The sequence below is a fragment of the Alligator sinensis genome, unplaced genomic scaffold, assembly GCF_000455745.1.
Source record: "Alligator sinensis unplaced genomic scaffold, ASM45574v1 scaffold1204_1, whole genome shotgun sequence".
NCBI lineage: Eukaryota > Metazoa > Chordata > Crocodylia > Alligatoridae > Alligator > Alligator sinensis.
In genome coordinates, this window is record NW_005842412.1 from 543951 (window position 1) to 571419 (window position 27469).

Here is a 27469-nt window from a genome sequence, read left to right on the forward strand (position 1 = left end):
AAATTGAGCTTTTGAAGTATGAGGAGAAAGAAGAATTGCTTGGTGAGCTGCACCAATATAACCTCTATGTCTTCCCTTGTAGTTCTGCCCTCATTTCTTTTCCCTTTCTTTTCTCAGAAAAAAATAGGTTTTTCAGTACATTTCCCAGTTCCCTGCAGGGCTGCATTTTCCCTTTCTCACAATACATTATTCAAAAACTCTGTCCCCTAATCTTTTATTTTGTATTTACATTCACTTTGCAGCCAAAGCAGTTCAAAATATTTTTCAAAGAAGCCACTTGTGTCGGAAGTTGCTTGTCCTCCCAGTGCTTCTTTTTTCCTCTCCAAGAAATGAACTGCGCCTTCGGAGATAAACCAACGTTTGGTTTAACCTGTTCTTGAACTCCCTCCGCTTGGCTTTCTTAGATCACTTCTAACTGATTATACTGTCTCTACAGCACTACTATATGGTGCTGACAACAACATTGCTAAATCTGAGTTGTGAAAAATTCCTGTCTTTAGAAGTAACACTGCATTGCCTGTTTCAGGTAAACAGACAGTTTTCAAAGCCAAGTTTTAGGAAAGCTGGAAACCTGTTCTTGAGTGATCATTCTAGTTTGTAAAAACAGCAGTGGAATTTAGGAAGGGAAAAGGGCCTCTGTCCACACCCTTGTCCTTGATAATCTTTATTTCTGTGTTGCCTCAGTGTTATCAAGCTCGTAGACTGAGGGAATATTCCAAGTGCTTCCGACAGCTGTAGATTGGTGGGAGGCTGATAAAAAGGCTAAGGAGTTAGATATCTTGTCAAGACTCCAGATGGTTACACCTGAAGGTGTAAGGGGCAGAGAAGATGGTTCCAGAGGCTGGGAAAGTCATAGCTTTCTTCTGTCCTTTTCTTTGAGACAAAGTTTTTCTTGCATTATTAGACATTAATGAATCCTCTTCAGTGTACTGATTGCCACCTTTGGATATCAAAAAATAAGTGTTTCTTAGTCTCGTCTGACCGTCTTTCTACATAAAGCAGAATAATTTAGAGAAATATGATCCTGGTGATAGTTTTATCATGGGGGTCAAAGTCAAGAATCTATATTTCTAGCTCTATTTTTGACACACATTCCTTTTCCATTACTCTGTGTACTTTCCTCATCTGTACCATGGGTGTGACTGTGGTGAATGTTAATTAGATAATGTCTGTTAAGTGCTTTGAATATGAGGAGTGTTATGGAAATGAAGTTGTTGATACTATTCTTAAGAAATAGAGCGAAAAAATGTTTGGAACATCATAGAACTTAGTGACTTGGCTCTTAAGAGAGCAGGTGGAAATTTGGGGGAAAATATCTCATTTCTTTAGACTAGGGGTGTCAAATTTATCTGGCCCTGTGAATTGGATGCGTGGGGCAGGGCCAGTCCACAGGCCAGATCAGGCCCATGGAGCCTCCCTCCCCACCCTACCCACATGCCTAATTCAGCTCAGGCCGCACCCACACAGGCCTGTCTGGGATGCCCCCCTTAGCAGGCACCATGAGACCTAGCCCAAGCAAGCACTGCAGGTGGTATACATCTCAGACACTGTATGCAGGGATGGTCAAGCACAGCAAAAGGGGCAGCACCAGGGGCAGGATTATGGGGCTCTGTGTGTTGGATCTAGCCCATGGGAAATAGATTTGAAACCCTTACTTTAGAAACCCTCAAAAGAATATTGCAAAATCTGTTACTTTTGTCTGAGACTTAGCTAACACCTAGGCCGTAGGATACTGTTAGTGTAAGGAACTTATCCCCTACATGCTGGAAAGATTACCATATCAGAATGATTTTTCAGCTAGTACAAAACAAAGAATTTCTTTTGTCTAATGAACATTTTTGTAGGCAGAAAAGCTTCTAGAGTTTTCTCTGCTCCTCAAAGCACTATAGCTTCCCCCAAAGATCTCTGAGCAGACTATATCTACAGTATATTAGCCGCAGAAATATTCTACCACTTGAATGTATTTTTTACTTAACCAACACCAAAAAGTGCTACTACACACAACTCCAAATATGCTGCACAGCTATGCAGAAGAACTTCAGAGAAAATTAGAAATCATCTACTTCACCTACTCTACTCCAAAAGAGACCAACTCAGGAAGGAAATCGTCATACACTACAACAACTTAAAAGATAGAAATCCATGCATGTTCCCTGACAATATACAGCGGATACAAAGAGACTACGAAAAACTTTCTACAGCATTCATCCTACATAAAAAGAAGAAATGGAACAAATTACTCCAAGAACAAGCTCTCCAGACCGCTGGAACCCTGGACCCTTCTGGTCCCATTGCACAATTCATGGCCCCTCACTGGGCCTCATTCTATTCCCCAGCCCCTCACTGGGCCACTGGACCCTTCCAGTCCCATTTTTTCTTAGACCTGCTCTGGTCTACTGAACTTTCTCAGTCCTTGTCTGGGCCTCTGAGCCCCTCTGGTGTCATTTTCTCTAGGCCCCACTCCAGGCCTCTGGCCCCTCTCTCTAGGCCCCTAGCCTGGGCCTCTGGGCTCTGCTGGTTCTCAGCCTCTTGCCTGGAACTCTGGACCCATCTGGTCCTGCTCTTCCTTGGCCTTTTGCCTGGGCCTCTGGATCTGCTCTTGCTTTTATTTTTGGGATGCACTCCCCTAACATTTCCCTGACAAGGGGTAACCTGCAAGGCAGCAGGGAATGGGGCTTTAGGGTGTCCCAGGCTCACCTTCCTTGGGATTTGCTCTGATCCCAGAATCATGTTGTCCCTGTCCGACATCCCTGGATACAAGCTCCTTGGCCCCTACTGATGCCATCACTCCTTGGGACTCTTTTGGGCCCAGCTCTTTCTCTCTCTTAGCCCATGTTCTCACTAGCTTTCATGTGACCCCCTTCTGGGCTCAACTCTTTCCTTCTTCCAGGCTACCTCTGGCCCTGGGTCTCTTACCTCTGGGACCCCTGGTCTCAGTGCTGTCCTGGACCCTCCTCTACATCCAGTGGCCCTGTCTCAGCCATCCTCATTCTGGACCTCAGTTTCTCTGGCCCCTTCCTCTCTGTCTGTGGCCACACCTGGACCTTTGGCCTCTCCTAGGCCCTGGCCCCACCTGAGGCCATTTGAGAACTCCATGCCCCTCTCTGGCTCTGGCAGTCTCCCACTATGGCTGCCTCCAGCCCCTCTCTGGCCCACTAGTAGATCAATGAGATTCTATTGGGGTCAGTTCTCCAGCCTACCAGCCCACACGCATTCACAAGTACACTCTCTCAGGCTCCTCAGCAGGTCTCTTAGGCTTTCAGTCCCTGTCTCTGGGTTTATGCACTGAAGTCTTATCCAATAAGCCCCTCAATCTGGCCTCCCCCCAGACTTCACAATAAATCTTATGCTTTGAGCCCCTTGCCCTGGATTCACCTACACATCACAATAGGTTTTCTGCACTGAGCCCTCACTCTGTGCTCACCGATACCCTGACCTGGGTCCCTAGGAACCTCCTCCAGCCCCTTAGTTCCTATCCAAACCTCCAGACATCTTTAGGTGTGTCGTGGAACAAAATGCCACGCTAAAATTTGATCCGAACACTCAGTTTATTAACTGCTAGCAGTGAGAGAAGCTGAAGCAACTCTGCCTGGGTGTGGTCAGGCTCCAACTTTTATACAACAATGTAACCAACCTGCGCACACAAACAACGGTACCATATGTGGCCAATCAGGAAATGGAATCTTTATGCTGGCACATCACAATACTTTTCCACTATCCTTATACTTCCCGCTCACTTCTGTGCCTACGTAACAAGCTTACTCAGAGTTAATGGTCTCCGGAGCCATCTTAGGTGACTGGCTTCCACAATCCCTCCTTTTGGCCAAGCTACGCTCAGGCCAACCCAGAATGCTACCATTAACTTAAAAGATCTTCCCAGAGCCACCCATCCTAGCCTTCAGACAAGCACCGAACCTCGCCAACCTCATCACCAGAAGCAAACTTCCTCAAGCCCAGAACACACCAAAAGGATCCAGACCGTGCCATGACAAGAAATGCAAAACCTGCCCCCACATCTCCACCACCCCCACTATTATTACACCCCACAACAGAGCCATCAGCATCCCAGGATCTTACAGCTGCACCTCCAGGAATGTAGTATACCTCATCCAATGCACCAAATGCCCTGATGGAAGATATGTAGGAGAGACCAGACAACAACTGCGCACCAGAATGAACGCACACCGGAAATCCATCAAAGACAGAAACACCCAATTACCGGTGGGGGCACATTTCTCACAGGAGGGCCACTCTCTCTCCAATCTCTCAGTCCTGATCCTCAAGGGAAACTTACACAACACATCCCAGAGACGAGCCTATGAGCTCCATTTCATCAACCTGCTGGATACTAGAGATCAGGGACTAAACATAGACATTGGATTTTTGATACATTATAATCTGCCTGGCAACTGACTCCCCAGCCCAGCCCGGCCCCTGGCTTCTTCACTTTTCATTCCATCCAGGAAGAGCACACACCGACTGCTGCAGCTTCCTGAGCCTGACGAAGGGTTTTTGAACCCAAAAGCTTGCTTAATAACTATTCTCCAACCATTTGGGTTGGTCTAATAAAAGATATCAAATTCACCCAAGGAACCTTGTCTGTCTATTACATGTAAGAGAGAAACAGAGTAGGGTTTGACTGTCTTCTCTAGTGTTCCCCAAGGGAGGAGGCCAGTCATTCCCCAGTGCTAAGGACAAAACTTGAACACGAGTCAGTTTCACTAGCATTTATTTCCCGATTTGCGTTGAAACTTTGATGTTCATAGATTCTAGGGTCGGAAGGGACCTCATCGAGCCATCTAGTCTGACCCCCGGCCCCTGGCAGGCAAGAAAAGGGTCACCAAACCTGGGGTCATGTGATCCCAGCCAGGTACCTGTCCAGTCTCCTCTTGAAGACCCCCAAGGATGGGGCTAGCACCACCTCCCTTGGAAGCTCATTCCCGATTCTTGCAACCATGTTATCTACATGGCTGTTAGTGGTCGTAGGTAAATTGAATATCTTCTGTAAATGCTTATGAAATGTCCCAAAATGAGCCAGTGGGAGGTGCTATAAGAACATTCAACAAAGACACCTCTTCTGGCTACTGTGTATCACGTCAGCGCTGCGGTATAGTGGTCTGTAGCAAGAAAAATCTTTTACAAATATGTCTATCTGATGCACTTAAAATCATATAAGAAAGCATGCAAATATAAGATGCAGCCCAATCCAAACTCTGTAGGTAGCCACATGATCCGTGGTCCAAGAAAAGGTCTGGTGGAAAACATGAGAACGTAATGAATTCACAGCCTAATCGACCAATGGAATTAAGGTCCAAAGTTTGAGGCTGTTTCACTAGAAATGTTCTCTTTAACATGTCTAGTTTCCTATGTTATGCCTGTCATAATATATGATCACTGTGGCCAGGTACAGACATTACATATAAACAGGTGTAAGTGACTAAAACCCAGTCTAAACCCATAACAGTATAGAAGTTCAGCACATAGACCAATTTAAAAATGGCAGAACCTGGTCTAAGATTTCCATTTATGGAAACATTAAAAAAGGGGTGAAGGGATTTGAAGGTAAGCATAGGAAACTACTATCTGAGGGTTATAGAAAAGCTAAAAATGATAGTAAACTTATGTCTGGGGCATTTCAGGAAGGAGAAATCAAGACAGGTGTAAATGGTATCATTTGAGAGTTTGAGAGTTTGTGCTCTGGCTCAACTCCATCTGGCCCAGTGTCTGTCCCAGTCTATGCAAACTCTCATTATTTGTTATTTGCATTGTGGGGATGCCTAAGGACTCAATCAAGGATCAGGACTCTTTTGTGCTAGGTTCTGTCCAAACATTGAGCAAAAAGGTCCTTAAAGGCTTAGAATCTCACTATAAAATGGGAGAGAGAAGGAGAATACAGCGTCCAATGGGAGAGCACCAGGTAACCATGAGACAGTGATGAACAGCATAATAAGCAGAGGTGACAGGGCAGCAGTTCCCCGACTACTGTTGATTTGTGGCAGGCAGATTTTAATGCAGGGTGGCGGGGAAAAGGGGATCCCTTATACAATGTATAACATGAGAAAAAGTGTGAAGTTGCTTGTAGAAAATTTTGACAAATATATGTTCAGAACTGGCATTATTGGTGGAGTAAGGCTGAAAGTTGAAGTCTTGATAGCACGCAAGATGTGAGAGAAGGTAGGAATAAACCATGGAGGGCCTTAAAAAGAAAAGATTGAATACATTTATATTGAATGTGATGGAAGGGAAAGTAGGAGTTAGGTGCTTCTTGTGGCGTATTTTTATGGTGATATAAATAGATGGAATAAAATGCACTGCTCTCCTGTGCATGCACACACTCATAATTCCTAGCCATATGGTCACTTTGCTGCTGTGTTTATAAACTGTGTTCAACTTCACTCATCTCACCTAGGGAATGATTTACTGTAGCAGAATCTGAGAACATCTTGAGAAGGGCAACAAAATGGTTTAGAGGTGTGTAGGATTTGCATTCAGAGCTAGATTGCTTCCCTTGATTAGCACGAAGAGAAGAGGCAGAAATGGATAATACTGAAGGGTGTATTAAACACACTCAACAAAGGAACAATTATATAACTAAAGAGCAGCACATTTACAAGCACCTTATAAAGGAAATTTGCTGTTGAAGGAGCTGCTACTGTCACAAATCATACATTCTTTAGCAGACTTAGATGCATTTGTGCAGTTCCTTGTGATATTATATATTATTATTTGTATATCAGACAGGACTTTTATAATACTTTATATGGATGTACACTTTACTTAACTCACATGCTAAAGATTAATTATTGGTAACATTTTTAAGAGCCAGCCATCATAAATTCTATCAGTTCCAAATAGAGCTTTTATTCCTAAATTACTTATATGTTTTTGACATGTCTACCTAAGAGTGCAAGTAACAATAAAAAAAAATGCACACAGGCACTCTCCATGTTCAAAGATGTTGCTTTTGTAAGTCAATGCTTTATTCCCTGAATTATACTAAAGAGAGTCTGGGCTGCTTAAAAAGAACATGCATTGTCTATGAGTGCTGACACACTTACCAAAATACATTCCATAAAGAAGACTTCTGTCCTAGGCTTTTGTGAACTAAATTCATGTTTTGAGTGAAATGAAGAATGTTCAAGCTCTTATGTATATTCGGGGCTATAGAAAATAAATATATAGCATGAGATGAAGAACTTCAACACTGTATTTTAATAATTATACATGAAAGCAGAATTGAAGTTGCAGATGCAACCTTAACTGTGTTATTTCCTGGCTTTTGAGTACTTAACCCTGAAAATGTGACATCCCTTCCCATAGTTTATTGTATGACATATCATTGTAATTCAAGGTTCTCTCTCATTTTTCCAAGATCTAATAAATCTGTTATCCACGTGACTAATGCACTCTGTATTTTCTTTTTAAATTTCCAATTTAAAGAAATGTTCTCCCTGTGAATAGTTTAGCTAATTTGAAATTTGTAACTGGTCGTTATAATAAACCTTTTTTTCTTTTCTTCAATTTTTTTCAGTTTGTTTTCTTTGTTGTCCAAAAAGCACAACAAAGTTCTGGAGCAAGCCACACAATCCTTGCGAGGTTCCCTCAGTTCAGACGACTCTCCGCTTCCTGATTACGTGAGTATTTGAGCTTGTGTTTTAGCAAATGTTTCAAAATAGAAGCAGCAACATCCCTAAATCTGCAAAAGTTTATCAAAGTGTGTGACAACCAGGCAACCACCAACACCAAAATGTAGGAACCTCTGTGAATGACATCGTGTCTGAAACTTAGTAAGAAAATGAAAAATACACTTAGAAATGGCCAAACAAAACCACAGCTATTCATAGCTAAGAAACCTACTGTAAGTCCATCAGCTTGCAATTTCAAGACAGTTGTAATTGTATGCATTTAATAGATATTGTTAAAAACGTTATTTTTAAAATAGTTTTTTTGGCATTTACCAGTAGTTTAAATGCTTGAAATATTATGTAGATCAGTTCAAGCAAGCAATAAATCTCTGAAACCGCAAAACCTAGTATATTTTGCAGTCCTTGATTAAGCTAATATTTTCTGAACATACACACACATATACAAAGTTAAAGGATGGTTTTAATCCTGTTCTAGTAAGCCAGTGTCTGTACGTAGGCAGCCATTCATAACTTAATTGCATGGCTGCCAGAAAACATCTTGCTTGCTATTCTGTTAATCAGTGCAACAAAGAAACTTCTTCCAAAGTCATAAGTAACAATATAAACATATTCTCTTCAAGTGTCTTTTGTTTGTATTGATTTGCATCACTACCTCTTTATATTTATGTACAAAACTGCTTTTCCCAGATGTATGAATTGCTGCGAGTTTGACCATTGAAATACAACTTGCATCTTTGCCTTGTTTTAATAAGTCTTCTGGAAACCATTTTTCCCAGGCAGTACATACTGCATTGCTCTATCACCATGTATTTAAAGCTGTTAAGACTATGTCATCTTATCTAATAGGTCAGGTTTTGAGGTCTCACGATAGATCATTTGAGTGGCAAGGTTTTTGTCCTGCATCTCCTGGTCAATATTTGTATGTAGTGCTTCAAACCAGAGACATTTTGTTATTCAAAAGCAGAATGCAGGCCAAGGTTATTGAGTCAATAAATCACCTGCTGTTTCTTTCTATTTATTCTTGCCACCTGTGATGCCATATTTCGGAGGAACTTCATTACAGCACCAGTGATTTTTATGATATCTGATTTATTGGTTGTGCTTTCCTGCAGTCGCACTCGAACATATGTGCAGTTTTGGAATTCCTAGATACTATATTTAAAAAAAACCAAAACAAAATCTACCTTCTCCCAAAAATAAGGAAGTATATCCAGTTTATCTTAAGGATGCAACCAGAATCTAAAAACCCTTTCATCTGGATAACCATGAACACATGAACTTGTGGGTTATGGAGGGACTTCCAAAGTAATTTGGTCCAACTCCCTGCACTAATGCAGGATGCACTATTTCTCAGCTATCTTAGTCAAATGCCTATCCAGCCTCTTTCTGGAAACCTCCAGTGAAGGAGATTCCCTCAGTGTCCTTTAGATGTAGAAATACTTTGAAATGATTTGGTGCTATAATTCTATTAGCTTTGAACTAATACCCGCAATGGTGTTAAGAGAGACAGCTGCTAGAGATGGTATTTGTGGATACAGAATTAACCGTCCTGAGCATTGGTGACACTGGTCACTAAGAATGTAAAGTTATTTCCCAGAGGTGATATAAACCTCAGTGCTTTGTAAAGTTTTAACTAAAGTTATTAGATCACTTCATGTTCCAGTTCCTTTAGTTACAGGAGTCTTTGTAACCTACCCTGAATTCTTGTGTAGACTTGCTTAGACTGGTTTCAGATGAGAAGTGACTGTATTTTCACCATAGTGACGTTATCAACCTGTCTCTCTCAAATCTATCTCGCTGGCATATTTTAGAGTTGAATTAGCTAATTAAGCAAGGCACTGGAAGGTGTCTGAAAGCCTGTGTAGGCTAGTGAAAAGTATTTTAACACTAACATATATTTTTAATGGCTGAACTAGAGCTATGTTTGGCCTAACCTGGTTGTCTGGAAGGTGTTAAATATCTTGTCATAGGAGAAGATGCTTAATTTATGAAGAGACCCTGGGATTCTCTCCTCTAGGCAAGCAAAATACCACTGTTAAGAGGAAGAGAAGGTAGCATAAAACATAAGAATGCTCTTTAGGCTGTGACTTTGGTTTGGTGCTGGATATCGAATAAATGCAGCTGGGAAATGATCTGGAGATACATATGCAGTCATTCCCTCACAAATGGAGGGAGGAAATCATTCTACTTCTATAAGCATGGCTGAGATAACACTTTAAGGTTTAATACAGCAGAGATTAAGGCAATTCATTACTAGAAGCAGTGGGGGGAATTCAGAAAACGGGCAGAGGTAGAAAGGCTGAAAAGATGTATGTAGGAAGGAATAAAGAAACTTAAAGCTTTTAGCTGGTGTTTTAAAAAGGAAAATGTACTCAAGCTAGTGGCCTGATTTTTTCAGAATCACTTTGGATTAAGCTCAACCTAAATCTCAGTTGATTTCATTAATGCAGACCAGATGTCACACACTAGTTCAGGGGTGTGCAAAATGCAACCTGCGGGCTGGATCCAGCCCACAGAGGGTCTTTGTCTGGCTCACGGTGGATCCCTTGGTCCCACCTGGCCAAAGCATTGTCTCCAGCCCATGGCACGTCCTGCCGCCCCCGGGCATGCAGCAGGGCTGGGGCGGCTCTGCAACTGAACTACCTCTCTAGGCAGCCCAGGTGGCAGCAACTCCTTTCCCCTGCCACCACCATTGGTCCCAGCTCTGTGGTACCAGCGACACTGGCCCGCCCTGTGTCTGCTCCACACCACCTGCCCATGCTAAGCAGTGGCACCAGCGGGGTAGAAGCTGCTACTGGCGCAGAGGAAAAGCAGCCCCTTCCCCTCACTGCTGCCAGGCAGTTCTTACTGCAGCCACCCAGAGCCCACACCCGGGCTGCCCTGCGGCTTCTCTCTGCTGCCGTCACTGCCACCTCTGAGTCACCCCGCAGGGAAGTGCTGGCACTGCAGTGGAGCTGTAGGGCAGCTTGGGCATGGGCTCTGGGAGGCTGCAGCAAGAACTGCCCAGCAGTGGTGAGGGGGAAGGGCCACTTTTCCTTCATGCCAGCAGCAGCTTCTGCCCTAAATTCTAAAAAAAGTTAGACATGTACAAGTCAACAGGGCCAGATGATCATCATGCAAGAGTACTGAAGTAGCTGGCCGAAGCCATTGCAGAGCCCCTAGCAAAACTTCCACAATTCGTGGTACTCTGCAGAAGTTCTGAGGACTGGATGAGGGCCAGTGTTGTGCCCATCCACAAGAAGGGCAGGAGGGACGACCTGGGTAACTATAGGTCAATCAGCCTAACTTCCATTCTAGGGAAAATCCTAGAAAAGCTCATCTTTTAAAGGAGTCTATCTGCGATAAGCTTGCAGAAGGTAAGATTCGGCCAGCATGGCTTCGTCACGGGTAGGTCTTGCATTACCAACTTCGTCTCTTTCTATGACCAGGTAACTTACCACCTGGACATGAAAAAGCAGATTGACATTGTATACCTTGACTTCCAAAAGGCCTTTGATCTAGTATCCCGCAATGTCCTTGCAAGAAAATTGGAGGATTGTGAGCTTAACTCCGAGACAGTCAGGTGGGTGAGAAACTGGGTTCAGGATAGGACCCAGAGCGTTGTAGTGAACAGATCAGGGCAATCCTAGCAAGAAGTGGGCAGCAGTGTCCCACAGGGGTTAGTGCTCAGTCCAATACTTTTCAGCATCTTTACTAATGTTTTGGATGTGGGAGTGAAGAGCCCACTGGCCAAGTTCGCAGGTGACACCAAATTTTGGGGGAGCATGGGCACACTTGAAGATAGGCTACAGATGCAGGCGGACCTAGACAGGCTAGCAAGTTGGGCGAATTGGAACCAAATGAAGTTCACCTGAAGGGAAAACCAGGAGTAATGTCCACAAACTCCAGGAAGATCAGTTCAGGCTCAACATTAGGAAAAACTTCTTCACAGTCAGGGTGTCCAGACTGCAATAAGCTCCCTCCAGAAGTGGTGCAATCACCTACCCTGGAAATCTTCAAGAGAAGACTAGACAGTCACCTTGCTGGGGTTACCTCGCCCCCAGTTACCTTTCCTGCTTGGTGCAGGGAACTGGACCTGATGATCTTCTGAGGTCCCTTCCAGCCTTACAATCTATGAATCTATGCCTGGCTGCTGCTTAGTGTGGGTGGGTGATGTGGAGCAGGCATGGGGCAGGCTGGGGTCAGAGCTGTGCACGCGAGTGCCAGCTGGTCTGCTCTAGCCGGGGTGAGTCCAGAGTGGGTGCAGGCCAGGCTGAGATCGGGGCTGGGGCTGCACACTGTGAGCGGTGGTGGGGAGGAGCCATAGGGTGCATGAGCTCTGGGCTCTTGGGGGAGGGGTGCTGACTGGCTCAAGGGGGCGCACCTGCTGGTTTGCTCACACACGTGTAGCCTCCCCTGGACCAGCTCCTTTGCAGCCATCCCTTCTCCCCCGCTGGGCAAAGCCATGCTAATCCTTGGGCTTGGAGGTGGCAGCCCCAGGAGCTCGTGTATATTGCACCTCCTAGCCTGGGCCCTGCAGCCACTGCCACCACTACTGTGGGGTCCCACTGGCTTCCATAGCAACGATGGGGGAAGTAGGACTGTGGCAGGCCTGGGCCCAGGTGTTCCCTGTTGCTAGAGGAAGGCAGAGTGGAAGCTCTAGTAACCAGGACCGTGGGTGCTACAACCCACCACCAGCAACAGCCACAGCCCTAGGACTCAGCAGGCCTGTCTGTCCTGCCCTGCGCATGGGTAGGGCTGTCACTCTGACATGTGCTTACATGCATGTCTGTGTCCCACACACACCCCACCATACCCACACATCCTTCCCCACAACCACACCTCTCTGATACACAGTCACACCCCCCACAAGCAACACACACACACACACACACACACACACACACACACACACACACACACACACACACACACACGCTATACAGGATTAAGACTTTATTTTGAGCTATTTTGGGTCACCTCTGTATACACTAAGGAAATGCACATAAATAAGGACAAAAATATTTTTTAAAATAAAATATGTTATAATAGATATTTGATTTTTAGTAAATGATTTGGGTTTTTTTCTGGTTCCAAGACGGCAAACCCCTCTTCCCAAAAGGAGTACTTTCGGGGGTAAGGGGAGGGACTTTCAGTGGCAAAGGTCAGGGTGTAGGGGTTGGACATGTAGTCCCAAGATGGCAACTGGGGGCGGGACTACCCTTGCAGCCCTCAACAGCTCACCAAAACCCGGTAAGCGGCCCTCCAGCCGAAATAATTGCCCGCCCCTGCACTAGCTTGTTGACGTCCCTGGGGTATACTGCCTGTGGAAGTCCGTGTTTATACTGTGTGTTCTCTAAGAAGGGTGATTGCTGTTTCAGTTTGCCTGAATGCACCTTAAGAAATGTCATGGGAAATTTTAGTTCTGCAGGAGCTCAGAGGAGGGCAGCTGGTTAGAGGGTGCATCTAATATCTTAAGCCCTGCATTGAGCAAAGGAAAATGTCCTTTCCCTTTTGTATCCCCGTGTTCCTAATGGAGTATCAGGGAGGAGTAGAGAGTGAATGTGAGGTCACCTCTCCCAAGGCAGACCTTTCCATAGAGAGAAAGAGGCGAGCAAAAGAAGCAAAATTTTATGCTACCATGTATTACCCCGGTCTGAAAGAAGCACATTCAGAGGCTTTAAATGAATAGTGTTAAATGTGCATTGCACAGAATTTTGGGCTACCTAGAGCTTTGTGTTTCTCAGGAATATTTTTATTTCTCATTACATTGTGTAATCTCAAATTTAATTTTAAATAATACTGAACTAGCAAGTGGGCAAATCATAGAAAGATAGTTAGGAATGGCTTTTTCTAGCTGTCATTCAAGTTCTCATTTTTCTTTGTGCATCTTCATTTCAGTAGTCATATCAGCAAAGTAAGTTCTCTATTTTCACTCCTGCTTCCATCTCCTTTTAACATTTTTGTGAATATTTTTGCATTTCAATGCAAAGCAAAGCACCATGTATTTGCCTGACACTCCTCTTTATAAAGGCCTCGTCTTGCAAAGGACAATTTTTGCAACTATTTAGTTCAGGGCCAGGCAAAATTTACCCCTTGGGTCGGATTTGACCTGGCAAGCACTTTCATCCGTCCCGCAGTGCCCCGCAACAGATTTTGCCCTGCCCAGTCCTTCTGCCCATGAGGGTGGGAGTGAGGCGCCCACGTGTACACTCATCCCCCACAAACATACCCTATTGCCTCACTCCCACCCTCGTGGACAGAAGGGCCCCACCCAGCCAATGTGTAGCTTCTACACGGAGCCATTGCTGCCGCCCCCAAGGACCTGGTCCTCTTCCCTGGTCTCCTGCTGGCTCTGGGCAGCAGGTAGGGAAGAGGTGGGGGTGGGGCTGCAGCTGGGCAGGAGTGCGGAGTGTGGGGCTGGGACTGGTAGCAGTGCGGAGCCCACACCCAGGGAGACGGGGTTGTGGCAGCATGGAGCTGGGGTGGGTGGTGTGTGCGTGTGAAGGAGGGTGGGGGGTGTGGGGACCCTCCCACAGTTCCCCATAGCACACAGCCCCAGCAGGTGGTGGCAGCAGCAAGCAGGCAGGGCGTTCAGGGTGCAGGTGCCCGATGGGACGCAGCTCCAGCCAGCGCTACACATTGGGACGCAGCCTCCTCAGGTCCTTCTGTATTGCCGGCACTCCCTGCCACTCACACGCAGCTCCTGCACTCACACAGCAGGGAGGGCAGTCCCACTTGCTGGAGCCTTCCCTGCTGGGGCTGCACAGCACAGAAGAGAAGCCCTGTGGGCTGGAGCTGCCTGCCTTCCCTCCCCTGAAGCCAGCCCCAGTGGGGAAGGCAATGAGCTCCAACCCACAGGGCTTCTCTCCTGTGTTGCACAGCCTTGGCAGGGAAGGCACCTGGCTCCAGCATAAGGGGCTTCCCTCCCTGCTGTGCAAGTGCAGGGTGTGTTTTGAGTGGCAGGGAGACCGGCAATACAGACAGCCTGGGGAAGGCTGCGCCCCTCACCCCAATGTGCAGTGGTGGCTGGAGCCTGCTGCTGTGCCATGGGGAGAGTATGGGGGGGCCCCACACCACACCCTGCCCCCACAACCCCCCACATCCTACCACACACATACTCCCCCTATACAAATCCACCATACACGCATGGACGCACGGACAGACACACACACATGTGCACGCACACACATCACATATACATGTACCACACAATATACAAAACAAAGAATTTATTTTTGAGTTATTATGCAATCTCCTCTGTATAGAGCACGCAAACACAAATTGTGACAAAAATATTTTTTGTAATATCAAAATATGTTACAGTAGGTGTTTGATTTTTAGTGTATGATTTGGTTTTTTTCTGATTCTAAGATGGTCAACCCCCCTCTTCCCCCCCCCCCAAAGTATTTGAAGGGGAGGAGAGGTCAAGGGGATGGGTAGGAATGGGATTTCTGGTCCCAAGATAGCGACAAGAGTGTGGGGCTACCCATGCAGTCCTTGATAGCTTACCAAAACTCATTAAGTAGCCCTCCACCCAAAATAATTGCCCCCCCCCCCCCAATTTAGTTGGTCTAATAAAGATATTACATCTACCCAATGAGCCTTGTCTGCCTTTAAGTTTGTCAAAGTTTAACCATTAGGCTGTCTCTTAAGTTGATTTTGCTGTGAGAGAGTTGGGGAGAGGGAATTTCAAGCCATAACACTCCAGCTGTTTCTGAGAACAAGGTTAGGGGAAAACGTGTCATTCTGCAATGTTAAATTATAGTGATCTTTAAAATTTTTTTAAAAAGAAACTGCAGTGTCCTCTGCTTTGGATCAGCTTTAAATTTTGCTCATGGACAACGGCCTTTTTGCAGAGATAGATGCCTTCTGCTGTTCCTCCAAAAAATCCCCCACATTTCACCAAATTACAAATCCTTGAAACATCTACTTGCACATGCTCAGTAGAGCTATCAGATTTTAGAAGCTTAAGCCTCTGAAGAATCTGGACGTGTTGTAAATGTTCCAGCGCTGTTGGGGAACCATTTGAAAGTCAGTCTAATGCACTGTGATGAAATACCTATTAAACACAAAAGTTGCATTAAAAATAACATTATTCAAGTTAAAAAGCCAAGCACCCAAGTTGTCTGAGTGACCTCAAGTTGGCCACCTTTATAGGTAAGCATTATGATAAAGTCTTCAATCCAGGCAGGATCATGCACTCCTATTTTTCTGCGTGACCTCTGTCTAAAACCAGGCACAGGATAACTCTTCTGTATGGATTTGGAAAATCTTGCAGGAACTTGTATAAAAAGATGGATTGAATACAATGGGTTTACAGAAAGACTAGGGATTGTCTTGTAGTTAGGCACTTGAATACTGCCCTGGAGATGAGTTTTCATTTTTGCTTTGGCCAGAGAGTATCTAAGCAATGCTCGGCAAGTCACTTTATGCAGATGACCACTGTGTGTTTTTTCATTATTCTGGGTGTCCAAATAGTTACCCTGGGATCAGATTTACTGAAGGGCATAGCACTGACTAAAAAATCTCTACATTTTAGTTTGGGCGTCAAATTTAGTGGGCCCTCTAACCTTAATCTTTGTGCACCTCTGTTCCCCCTGTGAAACTGGGGGTGGTAATACACATGCATATCACAGGGTGCTTCAAAGATATTTGAATGATTTGAACATTAATTTATCCTAGTGATGAGCACCCTAGAAAAGCTCATAAAGAAAGTAGCCATTGTGTTTTCAAGATAGGATTTGAAGAGTATGCAATAAATAAGGCATGTTGTTACTCTAGGAACAGTAAATGAAAAACAAGTTTTGCAGAGCTGTTTTTTCAATTGAGCATCGTGCCTTGTGCAGCCAGTGAGAATATCATAATGCTGTCCATATAGAGCCAAAATAGAGTGGCCCCACTTATTTCCTAACTTCTAAGTGCTTGACTTAAAATAGGTTTAATGGGTTAAGAGGTTACGTTAACAAGAAATCAGGCTTCCATCTCGTGTATACAAGGATTCATATAGAGTCCTTTAACAGCTCAATTCAAAGTACTGTTTCTGTTTTTAATTACTAAAACTCCCCTGAAATAATATCTAGCACTTGAGTTCTTTTCCAGATAAGCTGTGAAAAACCTAAATTTTAGCTATTTTGAAACCTACATTTTTATTTAACTCTTGTGTCAGATTGTCCCCAGGCTTGAAAGAGCTGAAAAATTCAGTTATGTGATAGCTTTTCATATGCTGAGAAAGCATTTTATTTGAAATTAGTGACTGGCAGGCAAATCTGGAATGAAATGCTCCAAGAAGCTTTTGCTTTTCTTTTTAAATTAAATTTTTAACATGTATAACATAGAGTCCTTTATTTTTCATTATAAATTAATAATATGGGTTATGCTCTACCTCTGTAGCATATCTAAATTCACTCCACAACACTCCTATGGAAAGAGATGCAGCAAATTTATTGCTGTGACAGTATATCCAGGTTGTTCGTTTTTTAGGCATTTTGACATCACAGATGACTGTCCTACCCCAGCATTTGGCATGCCACAACTGGTAATGAGCTGTGATTTTTCCAGAGGGCATATATGTATACGGGAAGGCTGGCTGAATTCGGGGATTTAACATCATATGTTCTAGATTAAAAACCCTTCTTATCTTTAGAAGTGAGAGTTAATTTCATGTAGAAGTAAAAAAAAAATGAAATAAAATAAGGAACAAAAAATGTATATCAAAGAAATCTTTTTATTATTTGAATGAGTCAATGTGCCTCATTGGTCTGGTCTTCAAAGCATATTTGGTTAAGTTGCCTTTGTTCAGGGTCTAAATTAATTTTAACAATAATTGTAACAGCAGGGCAGAGGAGTCTGTAGCTGAGGCTTACTAGCAGCAGTAAACTCAGGCTGTTCTTTACTAGTGATCCTGGTGTTTCAGGGGCTAGTTGAAGTCTTTTTGGAGTAGTTTGTCTGAATTACTCAACACCACAGTTAGGGTCAGATTTCTAGAGGTTCTTAGCATCCAGAGGTGGCTGTCTGCTGAGTTCTTTTGACATTAGTCCTCTTTTTTTTTCCAAGGCAGCTATAACTACCAGCCCTGAGAATTTAAGCTAGACTTTCTAATTGGATAATGGTACAGTGCTATCAGCAAATAGTTTAGGTAAATTGGTAACTAGCCTCATGGGAAACTTCCAAAACTCATTTGAATGTAACCTTTAAATTTGCCATTTGTACTGTGGGTGGAGAAATTGGAGAGAGTTTTAAGGTTAACTGCAAAATAAAAACGCAACCTTATATGCTGCTCAGGTGCTGGAATCATGATTTATTCCATGTTGGGGAATGTCATTTAAATATTTTTCTCTTTTGTTAATAATCAAAATAAAGCTTTAGCCACTGTTCAGAATAGCACTCTGGCAGTGAAACCTTTGACTTGTACATAAAGCATTTTGAACTTCCTCAGATGAATGGTGCAGCAGAAGCGCAATTACTACCGTTTTCTTAATCCTGCAAGTTTCATAGAACAGCAGTGCAGCTGCCCAGTGTCCACTCTTACTAGGTATTTATTTTTTGGGGCATGTGTTAAAAGTGGGCTTAATAAATTCCTAGTGTTTTAGAGCACCTAAGTGTTGCATGTTGAAGGTAACATGTATTATACAGGTAAGTTCTGTTGCAACTCACTCCCATGGTGGAAATAGAAGGATGGTCTTGTGATTCTTCTTCCTTGTATACTTCCTAATGTGATGTAAAAGCCTAGAAAATTCATTCACTTTTATGGTCCAAAGGAAAGGCTTAAAGAATATGAACAAAGCACACTGTGCATGTTAAGAGTCCAGTAGCAAAGCCTAATGGATTTGTGAGAACTGCTGATCAGGGCTGATTTTTTATCCTAGCCCTTAACCAGTGTAGTGAATTTTGTCTTACCTGCTATGCAGAACTAATGTTATTTGGAGGCCTAGGACTCTACCAATGTCACTGAATTTCTTTCCTCTTTAAATAATCTAAATAAAGCCTTTGTAGCTGCCTGATGAGATGTTTCTTTCTTTGTATTCTTTTTGTTTCTCTGTTTGTTCTCAATAGTGTAATAAATGAAGTCCACTATTTAGAATCTTCTTTGATTCGTCCTTGATATATATGGTAAATAGAAAGCAGCTGTCTATTTAAGCATCTAATTCTTGAAACTCTTAGGCCCCTCGAGCGTCATCTGGAAATAATGTAGCTTGTAAAACAAAGCTAAGAAGAAAAAGCAATGTTTGTTTTATGTGGGATGAATGACTTCAGTTGGGGTCCTTCTAATTTGGCTATTATGAGGGTTATTAAAAAGCAGTATTACAAAAGTGGTTTCAACAAAAAGAATTTTTTTGTAACTTGTATCTTGTTATTACAGTTGATTATAGTCAAAGCTGCAAGTACTTTATGAATAGTCCCTCATTTCAGTTCCCCCAACTGAGAACCAGAGGACCAGTAATCTTATTCTTTCGTACGTGGATAGACGTCAAATACTTCCCTTATTTCATTTAATTCCTTGAAACAAATTGTGTTTTAGGAGTCAGATCTACATATTTGCCTGGTATGTTTTGGATCTATAGAGTAGTTAAAGGAAGGCCTCTGAATTAGGAGTATTGTTAGTTAGTTTAAACAAGGGGAAATGGCTCTGAAACAGGCATGTATTCAGGATGTTCCTGTTGATGAGAAATAACTGTACAATAGGTCCATAAGAAATAGATAAGCTCTGTTTTCAGTATGTGTCATTTTAATGTTAGTTGTATTAACCTGCTGAAGCAAACAATGCTCTTAAATGATATTCTATTAACTTTTAGCTCTAGAGACTAAAGTTTTTATGCATGGTAGAGATGCAGGATTCAGTTCTTTCATCATTCTGTCACTCTATTTGATACCTGTCTGATGCTTTTTAGAATAAATACTCATGATTGTGTCTTTAGGTAATATTCAGCCAAGGCTGCCAACAGTAGTATCAGTTGAAGAGTGATGATTTTTGTGATGCGAGTTCTTGTTCCCTAGGAAGGCGACTGTACAAATGAGTTAATGATCCAAGTCTGTTGAACAGCCAACATCCAAGCATCTCAGTCACTGCCAATCTGGTCTGTATTTGAATTGTAACTAAGAGATTATCATTTTTTTGCAGCACATAAATCATGGGTTTTGGTGGGTATGGCCTATAGGCAGCAGCTGCTCCTAAAAAAAAAACCAAACCAGTTATAGACCTGTACTAAAATGAACCAGGAACAGACTATTCTGGTGGTACCTTCAAGCATCTAAAGGAGAACTGTCACAGCAAACATTATTTCTTACAAAGGCCAGCTGCCTGTCAGTGTCACCATCTGGTGACTTCAGTAATGGTGTAGAGGTGAAAACCAGTCACCAGCTAAACTGGTTATCCATCCAGTTACTGCTGTGCAATTCTTGTGGTCTAGACAGTTATGTGTAGAAATGCTGTGTTGCAGTACAGTAGTTGCAATATACAGTGGAAATGTGTATCAAGAGTTCTCTAACTGTATCCTTCCTTCTGCCATTAGTAGGAGCGGAGATGCTTTTGCCTAATTTTTTTAGAAGTTTCTTACTAACATGCAGTATATGCCAAATATGTAAAAGATAGAAAAGCTAGTGTATTTTTTATTGGCTGAGCATTTGTGAAATTTAAAAAATGTTGCTTATCCCTATACTTTCCTTAGCAAATCTTTTTATATATTTCCAAACTTGGATTCTCGTATATTTTCTGCTTACTTACTAGAGTGCTTACTTAAACTTAAGATTTGAAAATTTTAAAGATAGTATTTGGCTACCTAATGACAGTAGTTTTATTTATATTTATTAATTCCCAGATTTTTTTATTCGTTGGATACTGGTGATCCCATTAACACAGTTATATTAATAAAACAAACAACTGAAGAAAAAGCTTTGTTATCATAAGTTGTTGTAGTAGCAGCTGTAGCAGTGTGCGCGCGCCATTTGACGACAACTTTTTTGGTTATTCAGATTCTAGGAATTTCGGCTGCTCACCTTATTTTGTGCTGGACTGTCTTGTGCTCACTACCTCGAACTGTTTGCTTATAAATGAAACTGGAATCTAATATGAGAATAATTTTAGGGTGCTCCTCCCCCTACTGTAAATGCAGAGCTGCCAAACTATAAATACATTTTCTAAGTATTACTCATCCCCTCCCCCAGATGAATTATGTTTCAGTATGAGAGAGAATCACTCCTACCTAACCCCACAATTTTTACATAATCAAAAGGTAGCAATTTTAGGAAAGACTCGAATAACACTCCAACCCAAATCCAAAATGAGCTCTTTTATTAAGCAAGAGCCAAATTCTGTAGTTCTTTCAGGATCTGTAGTCGACTCCTCCCTCGAAGCCACTTGGAGTCTTTACTAAATAAAGACTGCATGAATTCCCCTTAAACAAAAAGAACAAATTAACCTAAAATTGTGTGACAAAATGATGGTGGAGTTCAGTATGTTTAAACTTCTGAATATTTGTATGGAAAACTAGAGGGGTTTTTAGCAGTTGCTCTTCACATTGTTTTCTATTTAGTAATATGTTTGTGGTTGAAAGATTTTTGGACACATATGTTGTAGTTTGTAAATTGAAGGAAATGCTGTTGGTAAGTAGCTCCAGAAGTTCCCTGAAAACCTATTCTGTGTTGCATCCTTTGTGTTTCAGATACAAGTTACAGCGAGTCTTACTTAACCTAGAAGTTCTGGGTTGTTCACAAAATCAGCCAGGGTGAAAGTTACTTTAGTATCTACATCAGTGTTTTCCAGATTTTTGATACCTGGGGCACGCTTTATTTCTGGATTAAAATTGGCAGCATACTTCACCCTTAAACCTGAAAAAATGTGTGCATGTATTTTTAGATGTATAACAAACTCCATTCTTCTGCCAGAGGAAATCAGACCAGTGCTGAGATGTACTGTTAAAAAATAACTCCATAATTTCCCTGAATTTCACAGCACCTGTGATGCTTTATTGCACAGTAGACTAATCTACTGTGCAGTAAAGCATCACCACCTACACGTGCAGGCACACACTGTGCAGTAAATTAGTCTACTGCACAGTGAAGCCAAATAGCATTAATTGCACATGTAGACGCGCCCACTGAGATTGCATCTTTTTTAAATTTAGATGGGGAGGGGGCTGAGGCTAAAAAAGTGGTGGATGCCAGCTTAGATCAGTTATCACTTAAGGGTGGCAGCAGCATGACCTTGCCCTGCTGTGTCCTGCTCTTCCCACTGTTTTCCCTATCCCAACCCCAAGTCTTAGACCGCTCGGGGTAAGGGCAGCCCCTGCTGCTGAGGCTGCTACTGCAGGGTCGCAGATGCTGGAGATCATCCCTGTGGCCCCTCCTGCGGGCCCTAGAAGCATGGGAGGAGCAGAAGAGGTGAGTCAGGCTGCAAAGCATGGCTCCATCTGTGCATCCACCTGCATGCAGCAGACCACACTGCTGGGAAGGTGGGGAGATAACACAGGGGCTTCCTGGGGGTGGGGAAGGCAGCAGCAACAGTCCCCAGAGGAGCAGCCACAGACGCCACTTGACTAGCTGATGCAGGCTCAGGGTGCTGGCCGGAGGGGGAAACATTCACCTTCTCACCCAAGGGGATCTTATGGCACACCTTCATTGCTCTCATGGCACACTAGTGTGCTAGAGCTCACACTTTGGGAATCATTCATCTACCTTTTATGTTAAGGATGTTTAACATAGTAGCAATGTTTCATGACCTTCTGGTTAGAAGAAAACTGTCTCCTTCAGACTTTTGAGACATGAAAATCAATTTCAAGAAATGGAAAGAACAAATATTAATAGCAATCAGACCGCCACCTCAAAAGATTCTCAGTTGTATATAATTTTAATACTTGTTGAAATATAGAGAGACAATTATTATAACCATTAAAATATATAGTTATTTGAAGACACTTAAAATGTTAACATTTTCTAATTTTTTCCTAACATGGTTATTGGATTATGGTGTGTTGTTTCTCAGATCATATTACTATTCAGGAGAAAAATGGATAGTTTGTTTTTTTAACTCTGCGGTATCAAGAAATATGCTGGAGAAAAATTTACAAGAGCTTAATTAAAAGGAAAAGTGATTGCTAAACAAAACATGAGATATTTGTTCTTTTTGAAATGGCTGAGTGCTGTTCTAAACCAAAAAACCCCACATTTTTGTTCACAGGCTTATTGTGTTGCATATAGGTATAGATATAGGTTTATAGTAGCCTGTTTTGGAAAAAAACCCACACAGATAGTGTTTTATTTATTTTTTTTTAAAGAAAGAAAATAAAAAAGGCAGTCTGTTTAACTTTTAGGTAGAGGATATATCACTGTTGGGAAAAAGAAGAACGTTTCATGGGCCTGCTCTTTTAAAACACCATTTGTTGCTGGCTTGTAAAAAAAAAGGTTTTGACCTTTGGCTGTTGAAACCTAAGATTAGATTGGGTTTTAATTGTTATGAAATAATTCTGAAATCTTTGAATTAAAAGTGTTATGCAAGTTCCAGTATCATTGTAGTGTAGATGTTACCTGCTGTTCTTCAGATGCTTTTTTTGTTTCTTATTTATTGTTCAGCAGATTTTCCTGCTGCCATCCATTGAGTGAGAGCCTGACTAGTAATCATAGGATCGTACAAAAGTAGAAGGACTGAAGGGACCTCACAAGGGGCATGTCTGCATGAGACATGTACTGTGGAGCTGGCTAATGTCTCAGCAGCTACATGTGCATCCCTATTAGGGTGCAGGAAACTAATAAACTCCGCAGCAGGGTAATACTTGTATTTACAAAAAAAAGTCCACAGTAGGGTAGTGTTTGTATTTACAAGTGCTACCAAGTACTGCCCTACTGTGGAGTTTTTGTGCACAAAAAAAAAGCAGCACACATCTAGATGCTGACCTGGCTGGCTGAGGCACAAAGGCACTTGAATGCAGGGCCTCCACAGCACACTGAGCCTGGTTGCAGCAGCCCTTGCTTGGCAGGCTGACCCCTAGGGCCTCCTGCCAGCCCGGGCTTCTCCAGTCAGGCTCCGTGTGCTGCAAATGAATAAACTGCCCACCTGGGCTCCACGTGCTGCACGTTCAAATGGCACACCCATGAGCAATCAGCTCCGCAGTTTATTCATGTGCACTAATTGCACATGTAGACATGCCCATGTTCATCTACTCTGAGCCCCCTGTTGAAAGCAGGGTCATTGCTGATTAAATCATCCCATCCAAGTGTTTGTCTAACCTGGCCTTGAAAGTTTCCAAGTATGGAAATTGCACAATTTCTCTAGGTAGCCTGTTCCAGTACCTGACCTTTTTCATAGTTGGAAAGTTTCTCTTAATCTCCAAACTGAATTTCTCCTGCTGCAGCTGCAGGCCATTTTTCCTAGTCCTATTCCCTACAGCCACAGAAAAAAGCCCGTCTCCATCATCTCTTTAATAGCTCTTCAGATATCTTCTTCCCTCAGTCTTCTCTTCTCTTGGCTAAATAACCCTAGTACTTTCAGCCTTTCCTCATAAGTCTTGCCTCTGAGGCCACTAATAATTTTTGTTGCTCAGCACTGGACTTTCCAAACTGTCCACATCCTTCTTGAAATGTGGGGTCCAAAAGTGGGCACAGTGAAGCCTCACAAGTCCTGAATAAGGAGGAAGAATCACTTCCCTTGCTTTGCAAGTGATACTCCTGTTTCTACAACCCAGAAGGCTGTTAGCTTTTTTTGCAGCAGGAGCACATTGTAGACTCATATTCAGCTTATGGTCTACTGTAACCCTCAGGTCCTTCTCTATAGTACTGCAGCCTAGCCAGTCATTCCACAGTCTGTATTTTTTGTATGCAATTATTTCATCCCAAGTGCAGGACTTTCCACTTGTCCTTATTGAATTTCATCTCATTGATTGTGGATTCTCCAGTCTAACTTTGTCATTCTAGATCCTTGCCCTATCCTCTGGAGTATCCACAAATCCACCCAAATAAGTGTCATCCACAAATTTACTAAGTGGACACTTGATCTCAAGTGGGAGCTCCACCTGATGCCTCCTCCCAATTAAATATTGAGCCATTGAGGACTGCTTGTTGAGTATGATGATCCAACCAGTTATGTATGCATCTTACAGTACTTTGTCTAGTCTGTATTTCCTTAGCCTGTTAATGAGGATTTTGTGGGAGGCAGTGCCAAATGCTTTGCTAAAGTCCAGGTATACCATGTCCGCCACCCTTCCTCATTCTCATCCTCATTGTCTCCTTTCCTATCTCTGTTGCCAGCTGCACTTGTCAGCTGGTTGCTGCCCCTATTTATGAAAACTGAATAAAAAGGCATTAAATACTTTTGTCTTCTCTGATGAAGTGATAAGACTTGTGGATGAAAGCAGAGCTTTAGAAAAGCTTGAATGCAGCAGCAAGGAATACAGTATATATGCTTTTGGTTGATAGAGAATTATTTTAATGATCTTTATTATTGCCTGTACGCCAGTCCTCTCAGTCTGAGAAGTTGTTCAGGACATTTTCTAGAATGTTGATTTTTCTACTGGTGGGGAATTGGGCTTTTTGGGGGCTCTTAGACAGCAAGAAAAATTCAACATTGTGATTCTCTCAAAGGTTTGCAGAAGCAGATCCTGAATCTTACACCATTTATGAGAATTATAAGGTTTAATGTTGTGGAATCTGTGTATTGCATTAAACTAGTAAAGCAAAGTTTGAGAATAATAAAGCAGGGCTTGGATCAAAGAAAATAACCCTTCTAAAAGCAGAAATGTGTTTACTTATTTTATAAATGTCATAGTATTTCTTTTTTACAAATATACAGAGGCATGATCAAAGAAAAGTGGGAGACAAAGGCACTGGAAAAGTATGTGCAAGCTTCCTCAGGCTCTCTTTTGTAACAGTTCCTAAAAAACCTGAAATCCTCTTATGCTGTCTTTACCTCATGAGGTACTGGTGAAATATTAGAGAACAAAAACCATGTCTTCCTGATTTCCGACTACTCTGAAGCCCCATTTTATGGCAGAACATATGGACTATCCAGTAAAGTCTTTGAACTCTTCCAGTTGAGTTAAATTGTTAAAAAAATGCCAATCTGTATACTGTGGAAGGTCATTATATGGTTGGGAAAGAGGAGCAAAACAAGGGTTCTGAAATTTCCTTCATGGTTGAAGTATGTCTGGTGGAAATGACTTGGTTGGAAGTTGTAGGAGGGTAGAGGTTAGAAAGAGATGACCAGAACTAGAAAATTAGACCTACAAGTAAGTAAGAAGTGGTAGCATTGAGAGAGAAATTATTCTTTGGTGAACTGGAATCCCAGGATTTAGATAAAAGGATATAGATATATATAAAATCCGTCATTTTGGGTTGCCTGTTCAAATCTAGCCAGGGGTGAAAGTGACCAAATCTGATGTTCATTTGGCAACCTACGTGAAACTAGGTGGTCTTGTTCAAAATATGTCTGGACTACAAAAACCACCTGCATCACATTTTGTATAAATTGGAAAAGTTCTCCTATTTCTAGATATTTACCCCATACTTATAATTAAAGTGTAAAGTATTGACAGTATAAGCCCAAGTGCCAAAATTTCAATGAATGTGGAGGCTGAACAGCCCACCCCTCACTTAAAGCTAGTCCCTTCAGGTCAAGGTTAAAGCGCAAAGATACAAGAATGTTGTAAGTGGCATATTTTTTCATGTGGAGGGAGAAAGGCATTGGTTGGTAGATTATTCTTGTTTATTTTATAGTAATAGTCAAACACCTGAGAGGGATCAAAAACCCCATTGGGTTATTCCCTATGCAAATAATGCAGTAAGTGACAAAGTAGGAAAAAATGTACTGGCATATGTACTATACCTTCCTTTCGATTAAAGTGCATGTTTAGTTCCTTTTAGTACCAGTCAGTGTGCAGTAGAGGAACCAAGTCAATATCCAGATGTTTTAATTGAATTATTCACCTCGTCTTTTTTATTTGATGCTCAGCTCTGTTTTAAAAAAATTCTTTAAATTATATTTTATAAATTTCATAGATTTTTAGGGTTGGAAGGGACCTCAGTAGATCATCAAGTCCAAACCCCTGCCCTGGCCAGAAGGCGCGCTGGGGTCAGATGACCCCAGCTAGGTGCTTATCTAGTCTCCACTTAAAGACCTCCAAGGTAGGGGGGGAGCACCATTCCAGATTTTAGCAACCCTCACTGTAAAGAAAATTTTCCTAATGTCTAATCTAAATCTGTTCTCCATCAGTTTATGGATGTTGTTCCTAGTAACCCCAAGGGGTACCCTGGTAAACAGAGTATCCCCTATTTCTTGCAACCTCCCCCGCACCCCCTGTGAATTTGTAGACAGCCACAAGATCACCTCTCAGCCTTCTTTGGTGGAGGTTGAAGAGATTCAGGTCCTTCAATCTCTCTTCATAGGATCTTACCTGCAGGCCCTTAACCATACGAGTAGCCCTCCTCTGGACCCTCTCAAGCCCTCCTCTGGACCCTCTTAAAGTGGGGTCCGATACTCTTTAATGTCTTCATCAGCGACTTGGACGAGGGAGTGAAATGTACTCTGTCCAAGTTTGCGGATGACACAAAGCTATGGGGAGAAGTGGACACGCCGGAGGGCAGGGAACAGCTGCAAGCAGACCTGGACAGGTTGGACAAGTGGGCAGAAAACAACAGAATACAGTTCAACAAGGAGAAGTGCAAAGTGCTGCACCTAGGGAGGAAAAATGTCCAGCACACCTACAGCCTAGGGAATGACCTGCTGGGTGGCACGGAAGTGGAAAGGGATCTTGGAGTCCTAGTGGACTCCAAGATGAACATGAATCAGCAGTAGGCATCTGACGAAGCCATCAGAAAAGCCAATGGCACTTTATCGTGCATCAGCAGATGCATGACAA

General features: G+C 42.6%; 1 protein-coding gene across 2 annotated transcripts in view; it reads left to right on the plus strand.

Moving 5' to 3' along the window:
- The window catches only part of DYM (dymeclin), a 373790-nt gene that overhangs the window by 259189 nt on the left and 87132 nt on the right, over positions 1-27469 (plus strand). For both annotated transcript variants that reach the window (XM_006030025.2, XM_025211554.1), the window contains one exon: positions 7532-7634. In XM_006030025.2, coding sequence (XP_006030087.1) covers positions 7532-7634 — 103 coding nt within the window. The remainder of the gene's footprint in view (positions 1-7531; positions 7635-27469) is intronic.